The sequence below is a fragment of the Centropristis striata genome, chromosome 9, assembly GCF_030273125.1.
Source record: "Centropristis striata isolate RG_2023a ecotype Rhode Island chromosome 9, C.striata_1.0, whole genome shotgun sequence".
NCBI lineage: Eukaryota > Metazoa > Chordata > Actinopteri > Perciformes > Serranidae > Centropristis > Centropristis striata.
The window spans coordinates 3,340,045-3,360,946 of NC_081525.1; the positions used below are offsets into that span (position 1 = coordinate 3,340,045).

General features: G+C 39.0%; 1 protein-coding gene across 1 annotated transcript in view; it reads left to right on the forward strand.

Moving 5' to 3' along the window:
• The first annotated feature begins 2,158 nt into the window (after positions 1-2,158).
• si:ch73-60h1.1 (calcium/calmodulin-dependent protein kinase type IV) overlaps positions 2,159-20,902 on the forward strand; it is a 48,007-nt gene continuing 29,263 nt past the window's right edge. Inside the window, exons 1-7 of the mRNA XM_059341817.1 lie at positions 2,159-2,837; positions 7,693-7,771; positions 8,698-8,760; positions 9,344-9,426; positions 13,505-13,577; positions 16,566-16,656; positions 18,679-18,753. Of these exons, the coding sequence (XP_059197800.1) occupies positions 2,731-2,837; positions 7,693-7,771; positions 8,698-8,760; positions 9,344-9,426; positions 13,505-13,577; positions 16,566-16,656; positions 18,679-18,753 (571 nt within the window). The 5' untranslated portion in view covers positions 2,159-2,730. The remainder of the gene's footprint in view (positions 2,838-7,692; positions 7,772-8,697; positions 8,761-9,343; positions 9,427-13,504; positions 13,578-16,565; positions 16,657-18,678; positions 18,754-20,902) is intronic.

Genomic DNA, 20,902 nt, shown 5'->3' on the forward strand with positions numbered 1-20,902 from the left:
TTTATCCAGCCTCGACTGGTTCATATTTAATTTAAACTGAAATAAATCTATTTTTATGGAGGTGAACTCTGTTATTAAGAGTATTTATATTATAATTAGATTAAAATCAGAAGCTAAACTAGCACTTATTGCTGCACTAATGGCTCTTACTGCACTATACCTTGATTGTTTGCTTTTTTCTTCCTGTAAGTCGCTTTGGATAAAAGACTAAAAGACTAAATGACTGAATGTAAATGTAAACTAGTTGTTGTGACTGTCAGCTGAGCTTCTGTCCACCGGGGGGCGCTCTGGTGTTTCCACTGCACTCAATCCACTTCATGTTGATCTGTTATTGTAGAATATAATGACAATTTTCACATATTTAACTGACATTTCTTTAGATATTTCATTAACTTTGGTCCAGTATTTTGCCAATAGTTCCTGGTATTTTTATATTATTTCTTGTGCTTTCTAAATTTTTAATCTGATCAATATTTTAAGGATATTCTACCTTTTTTCCCCCAGATAATTTATCAATATATTTCAGATATTTATTTTAATAAAGATATTTATTTTTATTGATATAATTTCAATACAATACAATACAATTTTATTTTACTTATATTTGTTTAATATTGTCTTCACAATTTGTAAATATTTAACTTATATTTTTCTGATATTTCTTCTTGTGTTTCACAAGTTTTCTATATTTTATCTATATTTTATAAATATTATTATTATTATTATTATTATTATTAATAAAAATATTTTTTCTATATTTTATAAATATTTTGGGGACTTTATTATTTATTTATTTTTAGATATTTAGCTATTTTACTTCCAAAAATGTTGGACAGAAGTTAATAAAATATCTGAAAAAAAGAATGCAAAATATCTAAAAAAAAAAAAAAAAATGTATTACAATATCAAAAAAGTATTATATCAGTAATATATACATATGAAAAAATATAAAAATCTGATTTTGTTAAATTAAAATATCCCAAAAAATAATATCTGAAAAAGCATCAGTAAAATATCCAAAATTATTAGTAAATATTGGACAAAATTTTATCAAAGATCTGAGAAAAATACAGTAAAACATCTAAAAATGTCTTATTACAACAATAAAAAATATTGGAAAAAATCTGAAAAGCATATCAGCAATTTATACACATGAAAAAATATTTTTTAAGTATTATATCAATAATGTATACATATAAAAAATGTAAAATATCTGAATTAAAATAGTCCCAAAAATAATATCTGGAAAAACCAGCAGTAAGATATCCAAAAATATAAGTAAATATTTGACACAATTTGATAAAAGATCAATATCATTACAATATCAAAAATATTGGAAAATAGGAAATATCCCAAAAAAATAGTATTTTTTTAAATATTTTGCTGCCCAAAATGTTGGACAGAAGTTAATAAAATATCTGGAAAAAAAAAAAAGTAAAATATCTCATTTTTCATTACAATATCAAAAACGTATTATATCAGTAATATATACATATGAAAAAAATTTAAAATATCAGATTAAAAAAAAAAAATTAAAATATCCCATAAAATAATATATGAAAAATCTGAAAATATTGGGCAAAATTTGATAAAAGATCTTAGGGGGAAAAAAATATGCAAATGTGTACTGAAAACAGCTATAACAGTGAATATTAAGACATAAACAACGGAATCCTCCCTGAATAAATAATAAAACTATGATCATGTGACGGACCTTCTGTTTGTCTTCATCCGTTAACGGCTCAACAGACTCGACGGTTAACGGACAGATGACGTGTTTCTGAGTCTGTGTGTGTGAGAGTCGCGGGTTCGATTCCCGCAGGATCATAAACCCTCCAGATGTCCCGCTAATGTACATTTATGTATTTAGGTTATTTCTGTATTTAGGTTGCTGACAGAGGCTCCGGAGAGTGACGGGCGGGCCGTCCAATCACAGCGCGGCTCGGCTCTCCTGCGGGGCTGTGATTGGTCGGCGCGGGGACAAGGGGGCGGGGCTGTGAGATTACAGCAGCAGCATCTCTCTCTGCGGATCCAGCGGACATCTGGAGCTGCCCTGCCCGGGAACCAACCAGCCCTCCGAGCACCGACCACCGACATCCCGCACCCAGCCAGTCCGGGTTTCGCTGCCCGTCTCCCGGTGAAAAGGCCCCCGGGCTCCGGTGTTGCTGGATCTCCGCCGGGAGGCTGCGGCTCCGGAGGGACGGACGGAGCGTTTCTGCCGGTAAAAACACGGAACTACGACTAAAACCCGGGATGCTGGTGATGGACTGAGCTGATCCGACATCTGAGAGGGTTTAAGGCCCGATGGAAGCTGCGACACATCTGGACCTGGTGCGTCTGGGTCCCGGTTCCTGCTCCAGTCTGGACTGAGGAGTCGAGTGTGTCTCTGAGGATTTAACATATTTTCCTTTTTCAGTTTTCTGAGATAAACGGTCCTGATTGAGAGTTGGAGGGAGCAGGCGGATCCTCCTCCTCCTCCTCCTCCTCCTCCTCCTCCTGCTGGTCTGGATTAAAGCCCATCAGGATCATGAATCATCCCCCCTCTGCTCCTCTAATCTGGGTTTTACAGAGCTGGATTTAAATCTGAGATCTGATCTGGATTACTCTGCTCCTGGATCCGTTCGGGGACACGTCTGACCCGGTCTGAACTGGTCCCGGTCCCTGGTGTGGACTCGTCTTGGACTCGGTCCTGTCTCGGTCCTGGTTTTGAGGGAGTCCCAAGGCGTCAACATGCCAACGTCCCGGCCTGGTTCTGCGCCGGTGGAGTTCTGGGTGGACGGGTCGAGGCGGGACGGGGCGGTGGAGGAGTTCTACACCCTGAGCTCGGAGCTGGGCAGGTCTGGACCTCGTCATTGGGGGGGCGCAGGGAGACGAGCTCACATGGACCCCTCTTTGGATCAGTAACCCACCAAGACGGGTCCATGTGATCCTCCTCCGGTCCTGGAGGATCTCTGGTGGTCTGTAGTGGACCACACCTTCTGGACTGGAACCAGCTGGTCCAGTTCCAGTTCAAACCAGCAGCCTGGTTGTTGTGATGGGCGGGTCTGGTGCAGAAGTCTCATTCTGTCCCATTAAATCATCAATTAAATAATTATTTTACATGAAAACAGACTAAAAAAGATCTCAGATGAACGTCATTGGCGTGACGTGACGCCGGGCATTGTGGGAGTTTCTCAGAGGTCCAGGTTCAGATCCAGTAGCAGTAGAGGTGTTTATATCGCTACTGGGCTAAAAAGTATGTTTTCTTTAAAAAATCAATCAAAAATATACAGTTTTAAGTGTAAAAACAAGCGTTATCGTCTGGTTTACCGACGATCTTTGAACAGATCAAGACATTGTTAGAATAAATGACTAAAACTTGTGTTAAATGTTGATATTTGTGTCAGAATCTCTTTATTCTCCATGTGTCATTTAAAATAAACCAGATCCTGTTAAAAACATTAAATTCTCCTCAGAGACACTGAAGACATGATTGATTCTGCTGAGACCAACGGTCACGTGACAAATATTCACTGAGAATCTGACAAATGGCTTTAAAAAATAGTGCTTATTACATAAATAGAGACAGCCTGTCCCCAGACCCTGACAGGTCCGGGCTAAGCACCAAGTCTTTATGACTTCTGGCTCCGCCCCCGGTCTTAAAAACACCAAATTAACAGCTCGCTAGTGGATGTTATAGAAAGTCTAACCGAGTTAACAAAGAGGCGCCGAATGTCGTGTTTATCAGCTGTAAGAGTCTTAAAGTGGCAAACTTTAAACTTGATATCAGTGTACTGAGATGAAACATGTCATTGCTGGTTTTAATATTCACATTTCTTACCAAATCTAAACATAAATATCACAATTATCTGGTTTGAAAATGTCTCAACACGTTCTCACCCGTTGGTTTGTGGTGACGTGGCGGTGAAATGGTGAAACGTCTCGTGACGATCCGTTTGGTCCGAGAACATTTGGAAAGTCTAGAAGAGACAAAAGATTAAAATCCTTTTATAGAAGAGCTGCAGGAGATCCATCCGGGATTTTTATACAACGAAGAAGAACTTTTACTGAGCAGCTTTCATAGGAATGAACAGAGCCCCGCCTCCAACACTTTACCCTCTAGTCGTTACTAGGGCTGGGCGATATGGACCAAAAGTCATATCCTGATATATTTAGGTTGAATATCCATATACGATGTATATCCTGATATTTTTAACGCAAAATGAGAGCAAATGTTCAGTCAAATGTCAAAATAAAAAAGTCAAATAAGACATGTCACAAGTAGTTTTATTGAAACCGTTTATTTAAGTGAACATAAATACTGTATAACAACAGGAGTACCTTTTTTAAAAGTCAAAGCTCCATAAAGTGCACATTTAAATAAAAAAAAATCTTAAATAAAAATAGCATATGCAATAAAAATAGGCCAATCTTTTTCTGAAATAAATATATTTATATGATAAAAGAATAACGAACATTACAAAAGAACTAAATATGACAAACCCTAGTAAGGGCAGCATTTATACATAAAGAAAGAAAAATTATTGAACTATATCGATATATACGATATGGTCTAATTCCATATCACATTTAAAAATATACGATATATCTTTTATATCAATATATTTTTTATATTGATATATCGCCCAGCCCTAGTCATTTAGCTGATTATGAGAATGTTTACTGAGGTCAGATATTATTTTCTCATAGACTTCTATACAGTCGGACTCTCTCTGCAGCCTGTAGAGTCGCCCCCTGCTGGACGTCAGACAGAATGCAGGTTAAAGACATTTATACATTAGTTCCACTGGGCTGTTGCCTCTTGATGCTGACGTGGAGTTTAATATTAATTTATCTGGTTCATTTCCTGTGTTTAGGGTTCATAAAGTATTTATTTAAAGACTTTTAAGATGGAACCAAGCCGACCGACCACACTGATGCTGTTTATGATTCTTGTTATGTAACTTAAAAATAGTAACATCAGACGGTTTCCGTCTCTTTTTAGGTGTCAGGAGTGAAAGTTAGTCATCTTCATCATTTGTTGTGTTCCTGTTTCAGAGTTATAAAGACAGACGGAGAACAAGGAGACTCAAAATAAGATGTAGGCTACAGGAGGAGATGTTACAGAGCAGCTAGCATGTTTTTAGCATTCTATAAATAAATAAATAAATAAAATATCAAAGAGCCTGAAAAATAGCTGAAATAAAAATCTCTCTGGTGGAAAACGTCACCAAGGTTTACAACGTTTACAACCAAAAGTCAATTAAATCCTCAATTAAATTAAGTTCAAAACAACATTACATGTTAACACAGCTAATAGAAATATTTAGCATTAAGAAAGTTAGTTAAGCTTAACATTTTTTTTTTTTTGAACACTTTCACATTCTGCCTGTATAAACCACTTTCACTAAAGTGTTTAATGGTATCATGTTTTCATTTTGAACCCAAAAAAAACAGCAAAAAACATAAAATTAATTTTTGAAAATCAAGATTATTACAATACTTTTACTTTACTTTCAACATCTCAGAGGTAAATTCATTTTAATGCCTGGTACAACTAAAGGTACATTTGTTTGGACAAATATAATAATAACAACAAAAATGGCTCATAAGAGTTTAATTTAAGAGCTGATATCTAGACATTTAACATGGTTTTATTGATAATAATCATTATCAGGCATTACGATGAACAAGAAATTGAAGAGAAAACAATGGTCTAATATTTTTTTCCAAGACTGTAGTTTTATATTTTTACACTAAATATATTTGAGATTATCTCTGGTTTTATTTATCCACTCATCATCAAACACAAACTGGCCTCATGGAGTCTGAAGGCAGAACTTTAGAGCTGCTGAAGGTTTTACAGTCATGAAGAAGACGCTTTCATGGACTCCCGAGGGGTTAAATTTCGTCAGTAAAAAATGAGCCACATGATTAAAATCACCTCAACTACAGACAGAAATCTCTAGTAGCTTTAAATTTGCAAACTGTAAATGTCTGCCACTAAGAGGTCCCTCAATTAAAAAACTAAAAAGAAGCATCGTCACAGTTTCGACTCATCTGGATTCCTTCAGCAGCAGAATTCTCCTGCGAGGTCTCCTGCTCTCTAAAACACACAGAGCTGCTGAATAAAACCAGTAGAAACACTGAATAAAGCAGTTTGATGTTCAAATTCAGTGTTTCTCTGATGCAGTTTGGTGGATCAGGACCTCCTGGAGGAGCTGCTGATGTTTCTCAGCTTGTTTCTCTGATAACTTCACATCCAGACGTTCAGGCAGGACGACATTAAAGACAGAGTTAATCAAGTCCAAGTCAAGTACAAGACCAGATCCAGTCGCGTCCAAGTCAAGAGCAAATCGAGTCCCTTTCAAGACCATAATGTGCAATAGTGTCTTTCCACTGCTAATATAGTGATTCAGGAGTTAGAATGGACAGAAATCAATGAACTTGATTCATCTTTCGTCTATAAAACTAATCTGGTGTTGGTAGAATCAGAAAGTCAAGCCCAAGTCCAAGACAAGTGCAAGATTTCAAAATAATGGTCTTAACAGAGGCCTGACTCAAGAACTACAGCTCCGTATTCTCATCAGAACTCTCCTCCTCTCCAAACCAAACCTACCTGCTGATTAAAACCAGTAAAAACACTGAATAAAGCAGTTTGATGTTCAAATTCTAATGACTCAGGACTCAAATCCTTCATCATGTTTAAATATAGAGTTAAAATCCAAAGAGATCTAGAAAGTTTAGGAGAGAAATAGGGCTTCGGACGGTACAAAAAGTCACTTTATGAAGATTCTGACTCATGACGCCACTAAAATGTGACCAAATAAAACGCTCCGTTGCCTTGATTAAAGTGTAACTGGGACATTTTTTTTCAAACCACATTTAAAAAAAATATATATTTGGCAAGAAATGTTAATATTAGCACCAGCACTGACATGTTTCATTACAATACAGTCATATGATTTAGTTTAATGCTTAAAAAATATGTACTGATCAGGTGTACCTAATAAAGTGGCCAGTGTGACATCACCAGATCCGTCCAATCAGTGAGCTCGCTGTCAGTCTGAACGACTTCCTGTAGAAACGTCAATAACAACAAAAATCTGCAGGTGTGAAAGTGACCTCACTGCTGTGTGTGTGTGTGTGTGTGTGTGTGTGTGTGTGTTTACACGTCTTATTTGTGTAAACAACAACAACACTTGAGGCTCCGTGGAAACATTAAAATGATGTCAGCAGTGAATTCAGAAACCTGTGAGCAGGCCACCACCAGCTCCGTTACCAGGTGTCCTGTTGCCATGGAGACCGGCCAGGGCTGTGTGTGTGTGTGTGTGGTAGCTTTTCAGATGGATCTGTTTCCTCCATCTGTCCCGGCAAAAATAACAGATCCCCCCCTACACACACACACACACACACACACAAACACACAGGGTCTTATTTCAGTGAATTTTCGCATCATGTCGAATCGACTTTTTCTCACAGAAACATGTTTGTTCTTTCTGACAGAAGAAGTTCTCAGATCCTTCACTGCAGTAAAAGAACTGATACTGTTACAGTAAAGCTCCTTCATCTTAAATTTTACTTTAAATTTACATTTTCCTTAAAATAAAATCGGTTGCACAGAACATCGTCAGTCTTCTCCTTCAGGTTTCCTTTTCCTCTTGTTCTGATTCTGACGTTGTGTTAATGTTTTGTTGTTTTGTTTTGTTCCAGAGGAGCGACGTCCATCGTGTATCGCTGTGAGGAGAAGCAGACTCAGAAACCCTACGCCCTCAAAGTCCTCAAGAAAACGGTCAGTGTCAGAACAAGGTTAGCCTAGCTTAGCACAATGACTGGAAGCAAGGGGAACTATTAGCCTAGCTTAGCACAATGACTGGAAGCAAGGGGAACTATTAGCCTAGCTTAGCACAATGACTGGAAGCAGGGGGAACTATTAGCCTAGCTTAGCACAATGACTGGAAGCAGGGGGAACTGTTAGCCTAGCTTAGCACAATGACTGGAAGCAGGGGGAACTGTTAGCCTAGCTTAGCACAATGACTGGAAGCAGGGGGAACTGTTAGCCTAGCTTAGCACAATGACTGGAAGCAGGGGGAACTGTTAGCCTAGCTTAGCACAATAACTGGAAGCAGGGGGAACTGTTAGCCTAGCTTAGCACAATGACTGGAAGCAGGGGGAACTGTTAGCCTAGCTTAGCACAAAGAGAAAAATCCTCCTTTCAACAACTTTAACTCTGTCTAATTCACTAACAAGCTAAGGGGTCAAGATAAAGAAGCTAAATATCACCTAACATTACCTAGATGTTAACCTAACTCTAAGCTAATAGAACCTAAAGGCTAACTCTAAGGTAATGGGCTTAAAGGCTAACTATAAGCTAATAGGCCCAAAGGCTAACTATAAGCTAATAGGCCTAAAGGCTTACTCTAAGCTAATTGGACCTAAAGGCTAACTCTAAACGAATAGCCCCAAAGGCTAATTCTAAGCTAATAGGCCTAAATACTAACTCTAAGCTAATGGGCCAAAACGCTAACTCTAAGCTACTGGACCTAAAGGCTAACTCTAAGCTAGTTGGACCTAAAAGCTAACTCTAAGCTATCAGGACCTAAAGGCTAACTCTAAGCTAACTGGAGCTGTACATCTAGCCTCTGTGCTAAGCTAGGCTAACTTCCTGTCAGAGTCCGATCAGCTTATTCAGCCTTTTGTTGTTTTTTCTGTTCGCAGATCGACAAGAAAATAGTTCGTACAGAGATCGGCGTCCTGCTGCGTCTGTCCCACCCGAACATCGTAAGTATGATTCTCACCTCACCGCTCAAACTGACGGTAATAACTGTTAATTTAATGATTATTAACTGTAAAATGAATATAATTCACCTTATTCAATGGTATCCATGGTAACAACGAGCTCCACCAATCAGAGACATCACTGTAACACTGAGGGATTAGGATAGTGTAACGTTTTTCTTATAACTAGACTGATTTTAACCTTCATCTGTAAACATGCTCAGTTATTTATCTTCATATGTTTTATAAAATGTGAATAATTGAAAGTTACAGTGAAACAGACAGAAGAGGTTTGGTTACCAGGCAGATTTAAATCAGATCCTAAACATTTTCATTCATTTAGTAACTAAAAATAAGTAAATAATGAGCAGAGGAACCGAGCCAGAGCCTTCAACACATGAATCAGATGTGTTTTGATGTTCTGGATCAGCTGGAACATATTTTATATTTCTGCAGAAATGCTGAGTCATGACAGAGCACCTTTACCTGAGTGATGCTCTGAGAGGAAACTGATCAGCTGATTGTTAACAAACCTCCCCAGATGTGATTATTGACCCAGACGTCCTGTGTGTCTGTTTCCTGTCAGATCCAGCTGAAGGAGATCTTTGAGACGGACACGGACATCGCTCTGGTCCTGGAGCTGGTGACGGGAGGAGAGCTGTTCGACAGGTACGGTTCATAAATGACACATACAGGTGAATCTCAATACATTACAATATGATGGAAAGTCCATTTCCAGTAATTCAAGTCAAACAGCAACATACTTTTCACATTTTTTGTTAATTTTGTGCTTTTTTTAGGTAGTTTTATGTCCTTTTTTTGTAATTTTTGTGTCTTTTGTGTCTTTTTTGTTTATTTATGGCTTTTATTTGGTCATTTTACATCTCGGTTGGTCATTTTGTGTCTTTTTTTTAGTCTTTTATATCCTTTTTTTAGTCACTTTTTGGTTTGTTTTTCTTCTTTTTTTTTCTTCATTTCAGATAAAGAGCTTCTACATACTGCTGTATTAACCATTACAGAAACTAAAAAAAATAATTATAACATACTACAGGTGCATCTCAATAAATTAGAATATGATGGAAAAGTCCATTTCCAGTAGTTCAAGTCAAACAGCTCCAACCAAGTATTGAGTCATATAGATGGACATACTTTCAGAGGACAACATTTACTTATTAAACATACTTTTTAAAATTGGTCTTTTGTAATATTCAAATGTTTATGTTCATTTTGTGCCACTTTTTGGTCATTGTATGGGTTTTTGGGGGGTAGTTTTATGTCTTTTTGTGTAATTTTTGTGTCTTTTTTTGGTAATTTTACATCTGTAGCTGTATTAACCATTACAGAAACATAAAAAATAATTTTGCTAATAACTACTGCTGTTGTTTAGGACACTGTGGCACAAACCGCTATTAAATGTAAGCCATAATCATTATATTTAGAAGAAATTAAATAAATGAAGACATGAAATGTTTCATTCTGTGCGTAATGGATCTATATCATGTATAGATGTATATAATGTGTTATTTCCACATTTTTGAATTGAATTTCTGACATAAATAAACTTTTCTATGATATTCTAATTTATTGAGATGCACCTGTATTATCATGTTCCCTTATTTATAAACCCCAGGCTGGATAAACTCCTGCTGTCTGGTATAAAACCTCCATGATAAATAACTACATTTCCTTCCGTCTGAAGTGAAAATCTTTGAGGTTTTGAGCTATTTTTTTCTCCCGTAACACGTCACTGCAGCTCCACGTACATGGTTTGTTTTTACCTTATTTGCACACGTTTAGCAGCCACAGAAGCCTTGCAGTCCTTTTGTGAATTTGCCCCTCAAGAACTGTGAATAATACTGCAGATGTCAGAACTATTATCAGTGAGTCACACTGGTTATGGTAACATCTTACTCACCGCCAGACTCCAGCTGGAAAAAGGTCCGTTTAAGGAGAGACACTACAGGAAACATTGTTTTGGGGCTATTTTTCTCCCATTAAACAAACATTTGTGTGTTTATTTGACTATAAATTCACTAAAAGTTCTCGTTGTATTGCAGCGTGTTGTACCGCGAGCGTCTAAACCTTCAATAGAAAGTTTATATATGAATTAGAGTCAATAATTAGTCTTCAAACAGTAATTTCCATTTCCAATGTATGAAATCTTAAAACTGTTTTTTTCTCATTTTCTCATCTTACAGACATCAAACTGACCAGTTTTATTCCTAACTACATTCAGTTATTCATACCCTGATTTATTATTTATAACATTTTGTGCCTAAAATGTGATTTTATGGCTTTCGACTGTATTTTCTGATTTATGAAATAATAAATTAAGATATCCTAATTTTCTTTCTGTAAAAAACCTTTTAATCTAATATATCGACAACATAAAATAATGACTCTGAAATTTATTTTATCCAATGTTCAGATTTATGACTGCAAATTACTGCATATTTAATAAGTTCACACCTCATTTGCATATCTACACATACAATTTTTTTAAAAACTTGTAATGCAAAAAAATATTGTCTTAATGTAAATAACAAACTACAAACAATTTTTTTAATAGATTAAAGCACATAACAGTATATTAAGTAGCTCTACCTTGACGACAGAATAATGCTGCTCCTAAAAATGCATAAATAATAATAACAATAATAATAATAATAATATATTTAGAATATAACAAACATTCTGCATAACGAGTACTTTTACTTTTGATACTTTAAGTACATTTTGATACTTTTGTACTTTTACTTCAGTAAGTTTTGAATGAAGGACTTTTAGTACTTTTACTGCAGTACTGAAGTTACAGAGTAGTAACCATAGCAACAGTAGATACATTTGGAACATTTGAACCGTGAAAATGTTTCAAAATAAAAGGCCGCCTTATAAAATGAAGGGATTCTGTCTGATGAAAGGATCCAGGACTTTTAATTTGAAACAGATTCAGGAAGAGATGAGTTTTTGATTTCTAATTAAGTTTCTTTACAGAGTACAAACATACAATAGGTTTCAAACGACAGTTATAAAAAATGAAGTTAAAGGTAGATAAAAATAATAATAATAAAAGGCAAAAAACTCAAAGTCCTCACAAAGTTTTCACAGCTTTTCTAGTTTGTGCATATTTTAAATATGAAGACAGTAAAGTTAGGTTTTTGTTTTGCAAATTTGCTTGTTTGTGGAATTTTGATTGATTACATATATTTTCATGGCAGGAATTTCACCATAAAAATAAAAAAAACAGAGTATAATTAAAACATTAGGGCTGCAAATTATTTTTATTCCATTATCAATGAATCCATCAATTATTTTCTTGATTTTTTGTATAAAATGTCATAAACTTGTGATAATGCATGTAGCATGTGTATTGGGGGACTTTAGAATTTCAAAATAAGAGCATGAAGACAGAAAACCCCACAGTTCCTATGACGATGACTTCCTGTGGTGCAGCAGACTGACGGCGCCGCTCGTTCTTCACATTTATCACGTTAGAGAAACATTAACTCACTAACCGCCTGACGTCTCTGCTGCTTCTCTGACTAACTGTTAGTGACACACTCCTCTCTGCTGTCAGGTCAATCCAGATGTTAACACCTTCAGAGCTGCAGCTGTAAACGCCTCATATCCACAGAATCTCTTGCATTCACTGAAACACCAAAAAACATCAACACGGTCTCCTTAAAGCATTTTAAAACTAATTAATTCAGATAAAAACTGTTGAAAACTCAGACTGGATATTCACAAATACACTGTAAAAGTATTATATTTTCATATTTTTCAGAAATGCGCTTATATAATGTATTAATTATATAAAATTATATTTATTTCAGTTTTTTCTACATTCAGTGCAAACGCCATAAAAAAGTAAATTACTTTTGTTGCAAATATAAACATCCATCTATCCATTCTCGTCCGCTTATCCGGGGCCGGGTCGCGGGGGCAGCAGGATAATATAATTGCAAATATAAACATATAATATATTCCATATAAAATGGAATCTGTAAATTAATATAATTGGACATTACTGATTTTTTTACAGTATTATTTGATTACTCAATAGTCCTGAATGTTAAATGACAGATCTAATAATACAAAAAATGCACATTATAATGCTGAATGTAAAATTAAGGCCACTATCCGTTTATATTAAACCTTATTTTCTAAAAAACAAAAAAAAAAAGAATGTAAAAAGAAGTCTTTTAAAACAATAAAAAGCCTGGCAGCAAAAGTTACTTAAAACACTTACTGTCATGTTAAAATAAGTAAAGTCTGTTAAAGTACTGAAAAATATTCCTGCAGTAAAAGTCTGTAAGTTAATAACAAAAATAGTAAAATGTAGTAAAAGTATTAAAACCAAACCTCAACATTACTAATGCGTTAACATTAACATTAACAATACATTAAATATACAAAATAAATGTTAAAAATTGTGAAAATGTAAATAAACAGGCTTCTTATCTGTGGTTGCATTAATCTAAAATATATATTTAAGACTCGATATCATGAGAAATCCAGTTTCATCGATAAATACTTGTTACCATGGGGGAGAATGTGTTTTTATCTCCTTTGTTATGACCCTCATTTGTGCATTGAAATACTTATTTCACATTGAAAGTAATGACAGGAAATTACTTTTTGTTTCCCCGTTCATCTCGTTATGTCGAGACATTAAACGACGTCATTATAATAATTGTGGTCTGCTTCAGGTCTCACATTCTGATTATTTCCTGTCGTGTGTCTGCAGGATCGTGGAGCGAGGCTACTACAGCGAGAGAGACGCCGCTCACGTCATCAAACAGATCCTGGAGGCCGTGGCGGTAAGACGTGCTGCGTTCACTGTCTCTTCTCACTGTCGGGAGAGTCCAGTACTGTCAGAGTGTCTGTTTGCCATCATGCCGCTCATTAGATTACAGCTCACTTCCTCCGTCTCTGTTCTGTCTCTGGAGCGTCACACACACACACACACACACACACACACACACACACACACACTCCCTGTTTCAGGATCTTAATTAATGATAAATAATAGACAAATTCACTCAGATGTAAAACTTTCTGGGCATGTCTGTGCCGTAAAAATCATCAGTTTCCCTCTGCTTCAGTGTTTGTGCTAAGCTAGGCTAACAGTTTCCTCTTTACTTCCAGTCTTTTAACTAAGCTAGGCTACCAGTTCCATCCTGTTTCCAGTAATTGTGCTAAGCTAAAAGTTTCCCTTTTCTTTTCACTGTTTGATCGATGCTAGGCTAACATTTTCCCACTAGGCTAACAGTGTCCTCTACTTTCAGTCTTTGTGCTAAGCGAGGCTAACAGTGTCCTCTACTTTCAGTCTTTGTGCTAAACTAAGCTGAAAGTTTCCCTTTACTTTCACTCTTTGCTCTAAGCTAAGCTAACATTTCCCTCTGCTTTCAGTGTGTGTGCTAAGCTAGGCTAATAGTTTCCCTCTGCTTCCAGTATTTATGCTAAGCTAGGCTAACCCTGTCCTCTACTTTTCGTCTTTGTGCTAAGCTAGGCTAACAGTTCCCCTTTGCCTCCAGTGTTTGTGCTAAGCTAGGCTAACAGTTCCCCTCTGCCTCCAGTCTTTGTGCTAAGCTAGGTCGCCTGAATAGAAATCCCACGGCTTTTCAGGCTCAAATGTTGTACTGTTCCTTTAAGAACATGCAGCGTTCTGATTTCAGCAGCAGGTTTTGTTTTCACGGTGTAGGAGTTCGTCCTCCTCCAGTGATGAATCACACACTTCCTGTTTCTCAGATGTAATTAAACCTGAAGTCTTGTTTAAATGTCAACATGTGACGAGGCGTTCACTGACACCGCGCTGTTCAATGCAGCAAGGCGCTGGTTTGGGCTGAAAACGGCTCAATGAAGCAGCAGGAAGAAAACTGTAATTGATTAAATCATTCGGTGATGATCGTAACGTGTAATTATTATCAGCAGGAATGAAAATAATCTGAATGATCGTCAGCACAGCTGCTGTTCTCTCACTCATCATAATCACAAAGCTCTGCCTGAGGAGACGAGCTCAGGGGACACACAGCCCACAGGCATGTTTATTAACAAACATTTGTTTTTTATTTTAGACCTAATGTAAACACTTCCTCTGCACCGGATATTTCACAATAAAACAGGATATGACAAGATTGCTGTACTTAGTTGCTATACTTAGTTGCAGTAGATAGTTGCTGTAGTTAGTTGCAGTAGATTGCTGCTGTACTTAGTTGCTGTACTTAGTTGCAGTAGATAGTTACTGTAGTTAGTTGCAGTAGATAGTTAGTTGCTGTAAATAGTTGATGTAGTTAGTTTCAGAAGTCAGTTGCTCTAGATAGTTGCTGTAGTTAGTTGCAGTAGATAGTTGCTTAAGTTAGTTGCTGTAGTTAGTTGCAGTAGATAGTTGCTTAAGTTAGTTGCTGTAGTTAGTTGCAGTAGATAGTTGCAGTAGTTAGTTAGTTGCAGTAGATAGTTGCTGTAATTAGTTGCAGTAGCTAGTTAGTAGCAGTAGTTAATTAGTTGCTGTAGTTATTTGCAATATATATTTGCTGTACTTAGTTGCCGCACTTAGTTGCAGTAGATAGTTGCTGTATATAGTTGCTGTATTAGTTGCAGTAGATAGTTGATGTAGTTAGTTGCAGTAGTTAGTTGCTGTTGTAAGTTAGCTGTATTTAGTTGCAGTAGTTAGTTGTTGCTGTTGTTAGTTAGCTGCTGTAAATAGTTTCAGTAGTTATTTTCAGTAGTTACATAGTTGCTGTAGTTAGTTAAGTAGTTGGATAGCTTCAGTAGTTAGTTGCTGTAGCTAGTTTCAGTAGTTAGTTGCAGGTGTTGCTGTAGTTAGTTTCAGTAATTAGTTGCTGTAGTTAGTTAGTTGCTGTAGTTAGTACTGCAGGTAGTTGCTGTTGTTAGTTGCATGTTTTGCTGTAGTTAGTTGCAGTAGTTAGATAGTTGCTGTAGTTAGTTTCAGTAGTTAGTTACTGTAGTTAGTTGCAGTAGTTAGTTAGTTGCTGTAGTTAGTTGCAGGTGTTGCTGGCAGCAGTGTTGATGCACACGGCGGCGGCGTGCAGCAGCTGCAGGTCTCTTATGTAACAGCAGCTTCCATCCTGCTGCTGAACAGATTAAAACCAGAGAGGATTAATACACACACACACACACACACACACACTCACATACACACATAAACACACTCTGACCACAGCTGACCTACATCTACCATGCAGAGAAACATACGCCTGTGTATGTGTGTGTATATATAAGGATTACAGTACAGTTGTATTTGCACTATCACGTGTGTGTGTGTGTGTGTGTGTGTGTGTGTATGTGTGTGTATGTGTGCACTTGCCAGAAACATCCTACAGCCCCTGAACACATCAACATCTTTTTTCCACTGGTTTCTCAATCTGTGGGTCGTGACCCCGAGAAGTGGACGTGTTTTATTTTCACACAGTTTCACTCGGAGCAGGACGGCCGCACTGCTCCAGAGTTTATCTTCATGTTATCTACAATAAAAATCATGTATATGACACAATAAACAATAAACTCTGAGACACCAATCTGATCTGAGGGCAGGAAATGAGTATTCAAAGTGCAGCAGGGGACGCTGGGAGCTGTAGGAAGACGCCATCTGCCAGTCAGTCCCGCCAAATCCTCCACAGACCCCCCCCACACACACACATACACCTGAGACACCTCACCTCACCTGAAGGCCTGTTCTCTAACCAACACTGCAGCCTCTAGGGGGCGCTATCAGGACTTCACACTGTGCATGCTGCTGTAAAACGTGGCGTGGAGCAGCTTTTAAACGGCGTGTTTGTGTGTTTCAGTACCTCCATGAGAACGGCGTGGTGCATCGGGACCTGAAACCGGAGAACCTGCTGTACGCCGACCTGTCGCTCGACGCTCCGCTGAAGATCGGTAAGAAACCGGTAACTAGTTAGTTGCAGTTGTAAGTTAGTTTCTTTAGTTAGTTGCTGAAGTTAGTTGCAGGTGTTATCTTTATCTTTTTAGAAGATAAAATATTGAATGTAATTTGTACGACACGCTGCAATATAATGTCAATTTGTAGTGAATTTACGAGAAATCTACAAAATGTAGTAAAAATATACACAGAAATGTTTGTTTTGGATGTTTTCTTTCCACCACTCTGAAAGCAGACATGTTTTGACAATTTTGCCTGTAGTGTCTCGCCTTAAACTGACCTTTTTCTAGCTGGAGTCTGGTGTGAGTAAGGTGTTACCATAACCAATGTGACTCACTGTTAATAGTTCTGACACTTGGTGTATTACTCACAGTTACTGAGGGGCAAATATACAAAAGGACTGCAAGGCTTTTGTGGCTGCTAAATGTGTGCAAATAAGGTAAAAACAAACACCCACAAAGGGTGAATGGCACCCCTAACTATGCTGCCAAGCAAATTGTGTGTTCTTCTGCACAAAAGACATTCTAGCCGTGATTGTGCTGATTCCATAGAGTTGCAGGACTTATAGATTTTATATATTGCAGTGAAATATAAGGACACTGAGCAAAATGTGAAATGAAACTGCTTGTTGGGGTTCAAAGTTTTCCTCTGGACGAAGAAAAGTCCGTCTGTATGCAGACGATGCTGCTGTTTACTGTTCTGAAGCTTCATGTGATTCAGGAAACATTCGGTTATTTCAAAGTGGTTCTAAATGCTGAAAAACTGAAGTCGTGCTGTTTATTAATTCATTAATATTAATTTTATTTGAGTTCTCTACACTTCTAGCCATGATTGTGCTGTTTTGAGGAAAATGTGACAGGAGAAAAAAAAATAAACTGTTGTGCAATAGAATTATAAAGTGGGACAAGATGGAAAGTTCAGCACTAGTCTCTCAAAACTTACTATATTAAAGTAAAGTTCTTAGGTAAATTTACTTAAAACCCTTTTTCGACTAAGGCAGTTCCAGGGCCGGTTCAGAGTTGGTGCCTTATCTTGAACTAGTTCTTCGCTTTTCGACAGCCAAAGAACCAGCACACTGCAGGAAAACTGGTTCCAGAGCGCATCAACTCTCTGCTGGTCCTGAACCACGAACCGCCTAGTCAGGGCCTGGGGGCAGGGCTATCTGACTAACAAGACCAACTAAAACATGTATCATTAATTTGTTTAACTGAGATGTGATTGACACAGGCTAGTGTTCGGGGGTTAGCGACAGGGGGCTAGCATTAGCTTGCAACAAAGTCTAACATTTAACGTTCAGTGTTAATACGAACGTAATCGCTGTCCATATTGATTAAGACGAGTAGAACAGATTGTTCTAAGTGTCGTGTTTGGTGACGATGTCGAGCAACATTTGTAGAGAGACGATGGAGTCCAACATTGTTGTTATTAAACTTGCCGAGAGTCGAGACTTGTACAGTAACGTAATGACATTGCTTTCTATGGAAAATAGGTTCTGAGATGGTTCACAGGAACTAGGTTTGTGTTGTTTGTGAAAAGGAGTACTAGTTATCTTCCACCACTGTAATTAACCTGGAGATAAAAGAGGATCCAATCTGTCATATTTCACCCTTTTTTTCTGTCGTCCATGCGAGCTGAACTGAATAATGATAATTTTGTCAGAGTTTTTCAGTCTGAACACAATGAGAACAGAATATCAAACAGAACAGACAGCGAGCCCCCCGCTGGTTCAGGACCTGGTCCAGGACCTGGCCCAGGATCAGCAGGAGCCACCAGATGGCCGCTGGTCCTCGGGCTCATAGTTACAGATGGTAGCAGCTCTCGTTCAGCCTCCTCTCTGTTCCTTCAGTTCAGAGACTCGCCTCCGCTGCTTCACCCCCTCACTGTTCTTTAAATAGAAACAGGAAGAAACACCTCGCTGCCAAAAACGCCTTTTCATCCCAACAGTTACAGGAAACAATGAAATCCTGTGTTTTTGTTTTAATTCTGTCCTAATAAAGAAACCCTCTCCTCTCTCGCAGCCGACTTCGGCCTCTCCAAAATCATCGATGACCAGGTGACCATGAAGACGGTGTGTGGCACTCCGGGGTACTGTGGTGAGTTTATCTCCTCTGTGACTCTGACAGAACTGTCCTCTCAGTACTTAGCGGTACAGGATGAGTACTGCGGGGTGAAGTAGGAGTAAAAGTGGGTTCTGCAGCAGTTTTACACTGTGAAAAAAATCCAGAAATGTCCTGTATTATTTTACAGGGTTCTCTTGTTGTTTTTTTACATTCATTACAAATGCCAAAAAAGGAAATTAATTTGATTACAAATATTAACAATAAAATGGTAGTTCCATCCATTTTCATCCACTTATCTGAGGGCCGGGTCGCGGGGGCAGCAGGTTAAGCAGGACATTCCAGACGTCCCTCTCCCCAGCCACAAGGGATATAACCCTTCCACTGTGTTCTGGGTTCTGGGGGCTTCCCTGGGGCTTCCTACCAGTTGGACGAGCCCGGAACACTTCTAGCGGGAAGAGCCCCTATGGCTCAGCTCCTTATTCACCAAGACGGCCCAGTACAACGCCCGCATCACTGCTGACACTGCACAGCTCTCACTTTGGTTGTATAGAGACCTGATAGCTCGTAGCAACGAGTCTGGTACCCCATATTCTCGCAGTACCCCCAACAAGACTCCTCGAGGAACAAGTTTGTAAGGCTTCTCCAAGTCTACAAAACACATAGACTGGATGAGCAAACTCCCATGACCCTTCCAGAGGTCAGGACAGAAGCCGCATTGTTCCTCCTGAATCGGAGGTTCAACAATCGGCCGGAGCCTCCTTTCCAGCACCCTAGAGTAGACTTTCCTGAGGAGGCTGAGCAGTGTGATTCCATGGTAATTGTAACATACCCTCCAGCCCCCTTTTTTAAAAATGGGAACCATCACCCCGGTCTGCCACTCCACCGGCAATGTCTCAGACCTCCACTCGACACAAGAGGTGTGTCAACCATAACAAGCCAACAGTGTCCAGAGCCTTCAGCATCTCAGGGCGAATCTCATCCAACCCTGGCGCCTTGCTGCCAGGCAGCTGCTTGACTACCTCGGCGACTTCTGCCAGGGATACTGATGAGTCTTTCCCTGAGTCTTCAGACTTTGGACATGTTGGTTGGATTAAGGACTTCCTCAAAGTGCTCTTTCGACCATCTAATGACAATGGGTCAGCAGGTCTCCTCCCCCGCTGAACACAGCTTGGGCCAAGCCCTGCTTTCCCTTCCTGAATCGCCCAACGGTTTTCCAGAACCTCTTTGAGGCCAACCGAGAGTCCTTCTCCATAGCCTCCCCGAATTCCTCGGCCTCCTTCTTCAGCTTGACGGCCTCCCTAACCGCTGGTGTTCACCAGCAGGTTTTTGGGTTGCCGCCACGACAGGCACCAACAACCTTCAGACCACAGCTCCTACCAGCCGTGTCAACAATTGAGGCTTTGAACATGGCCCATTCATACTCCATGTCCCCAACCTCACCCGGGATGTTGCATAAATTATTCCGGAGGTGTGAGTTGAAGATCCTGCAGACAGGGGCCTCCGCTAAATGTTCCCAGTTCACCCTCACTACACGTTTGGGTTTGCCAGGTCTGTCCAGCAGCCTCCCCCCGGTCAGAGACCTCGCATTGAGGGGACCCTCTGGTTCCTCGGGGAGAACTCCAACACAGCGGCGCTCAGATGAGGGCTTGTGAGTATCCCCACACCTGCCCGGCGCCTCTCACCCTGGGCAACTCCGGAAAAGGAGAGAGTCCAGCATCTCTCCAGGAGTTAGGTTCCGGAACCCAAGCTACGCATGGAGGGGAGCCCAGCTATATCTAGCCGGTAAAGATCCACCTCCTGCACAAGCTTGGGCTCCTTCCCCGCCAACGAGGTGACATTCCACTTCCCCAGAGCCCGCCACTGAAGCCGGGGGTCAGCACGCCCAGGTACCAGCCTTTGCCTGCTGCCCGGCTTATGTTGCACCCGACCCTTATGCCTTAATCACAGTTTTTATAGTCATTCTGAGATTTTTCCCCCCTATTTCATCACATCAACATAAAGTTTATAATCAGTGAAAGTGGTTCACATTATTACAATAAAACTGGAGAGTTTAACACTATCCTGCACTCTTTTATCGGGAGAAACTGAACTTTCTCACTGTGTTTGAGTGAAAGACTTCCAGAGCGGATTAAATAACTTTAGAGTTCAGTTAACATTGGACCCAAAGTTAATCATTGTAGGT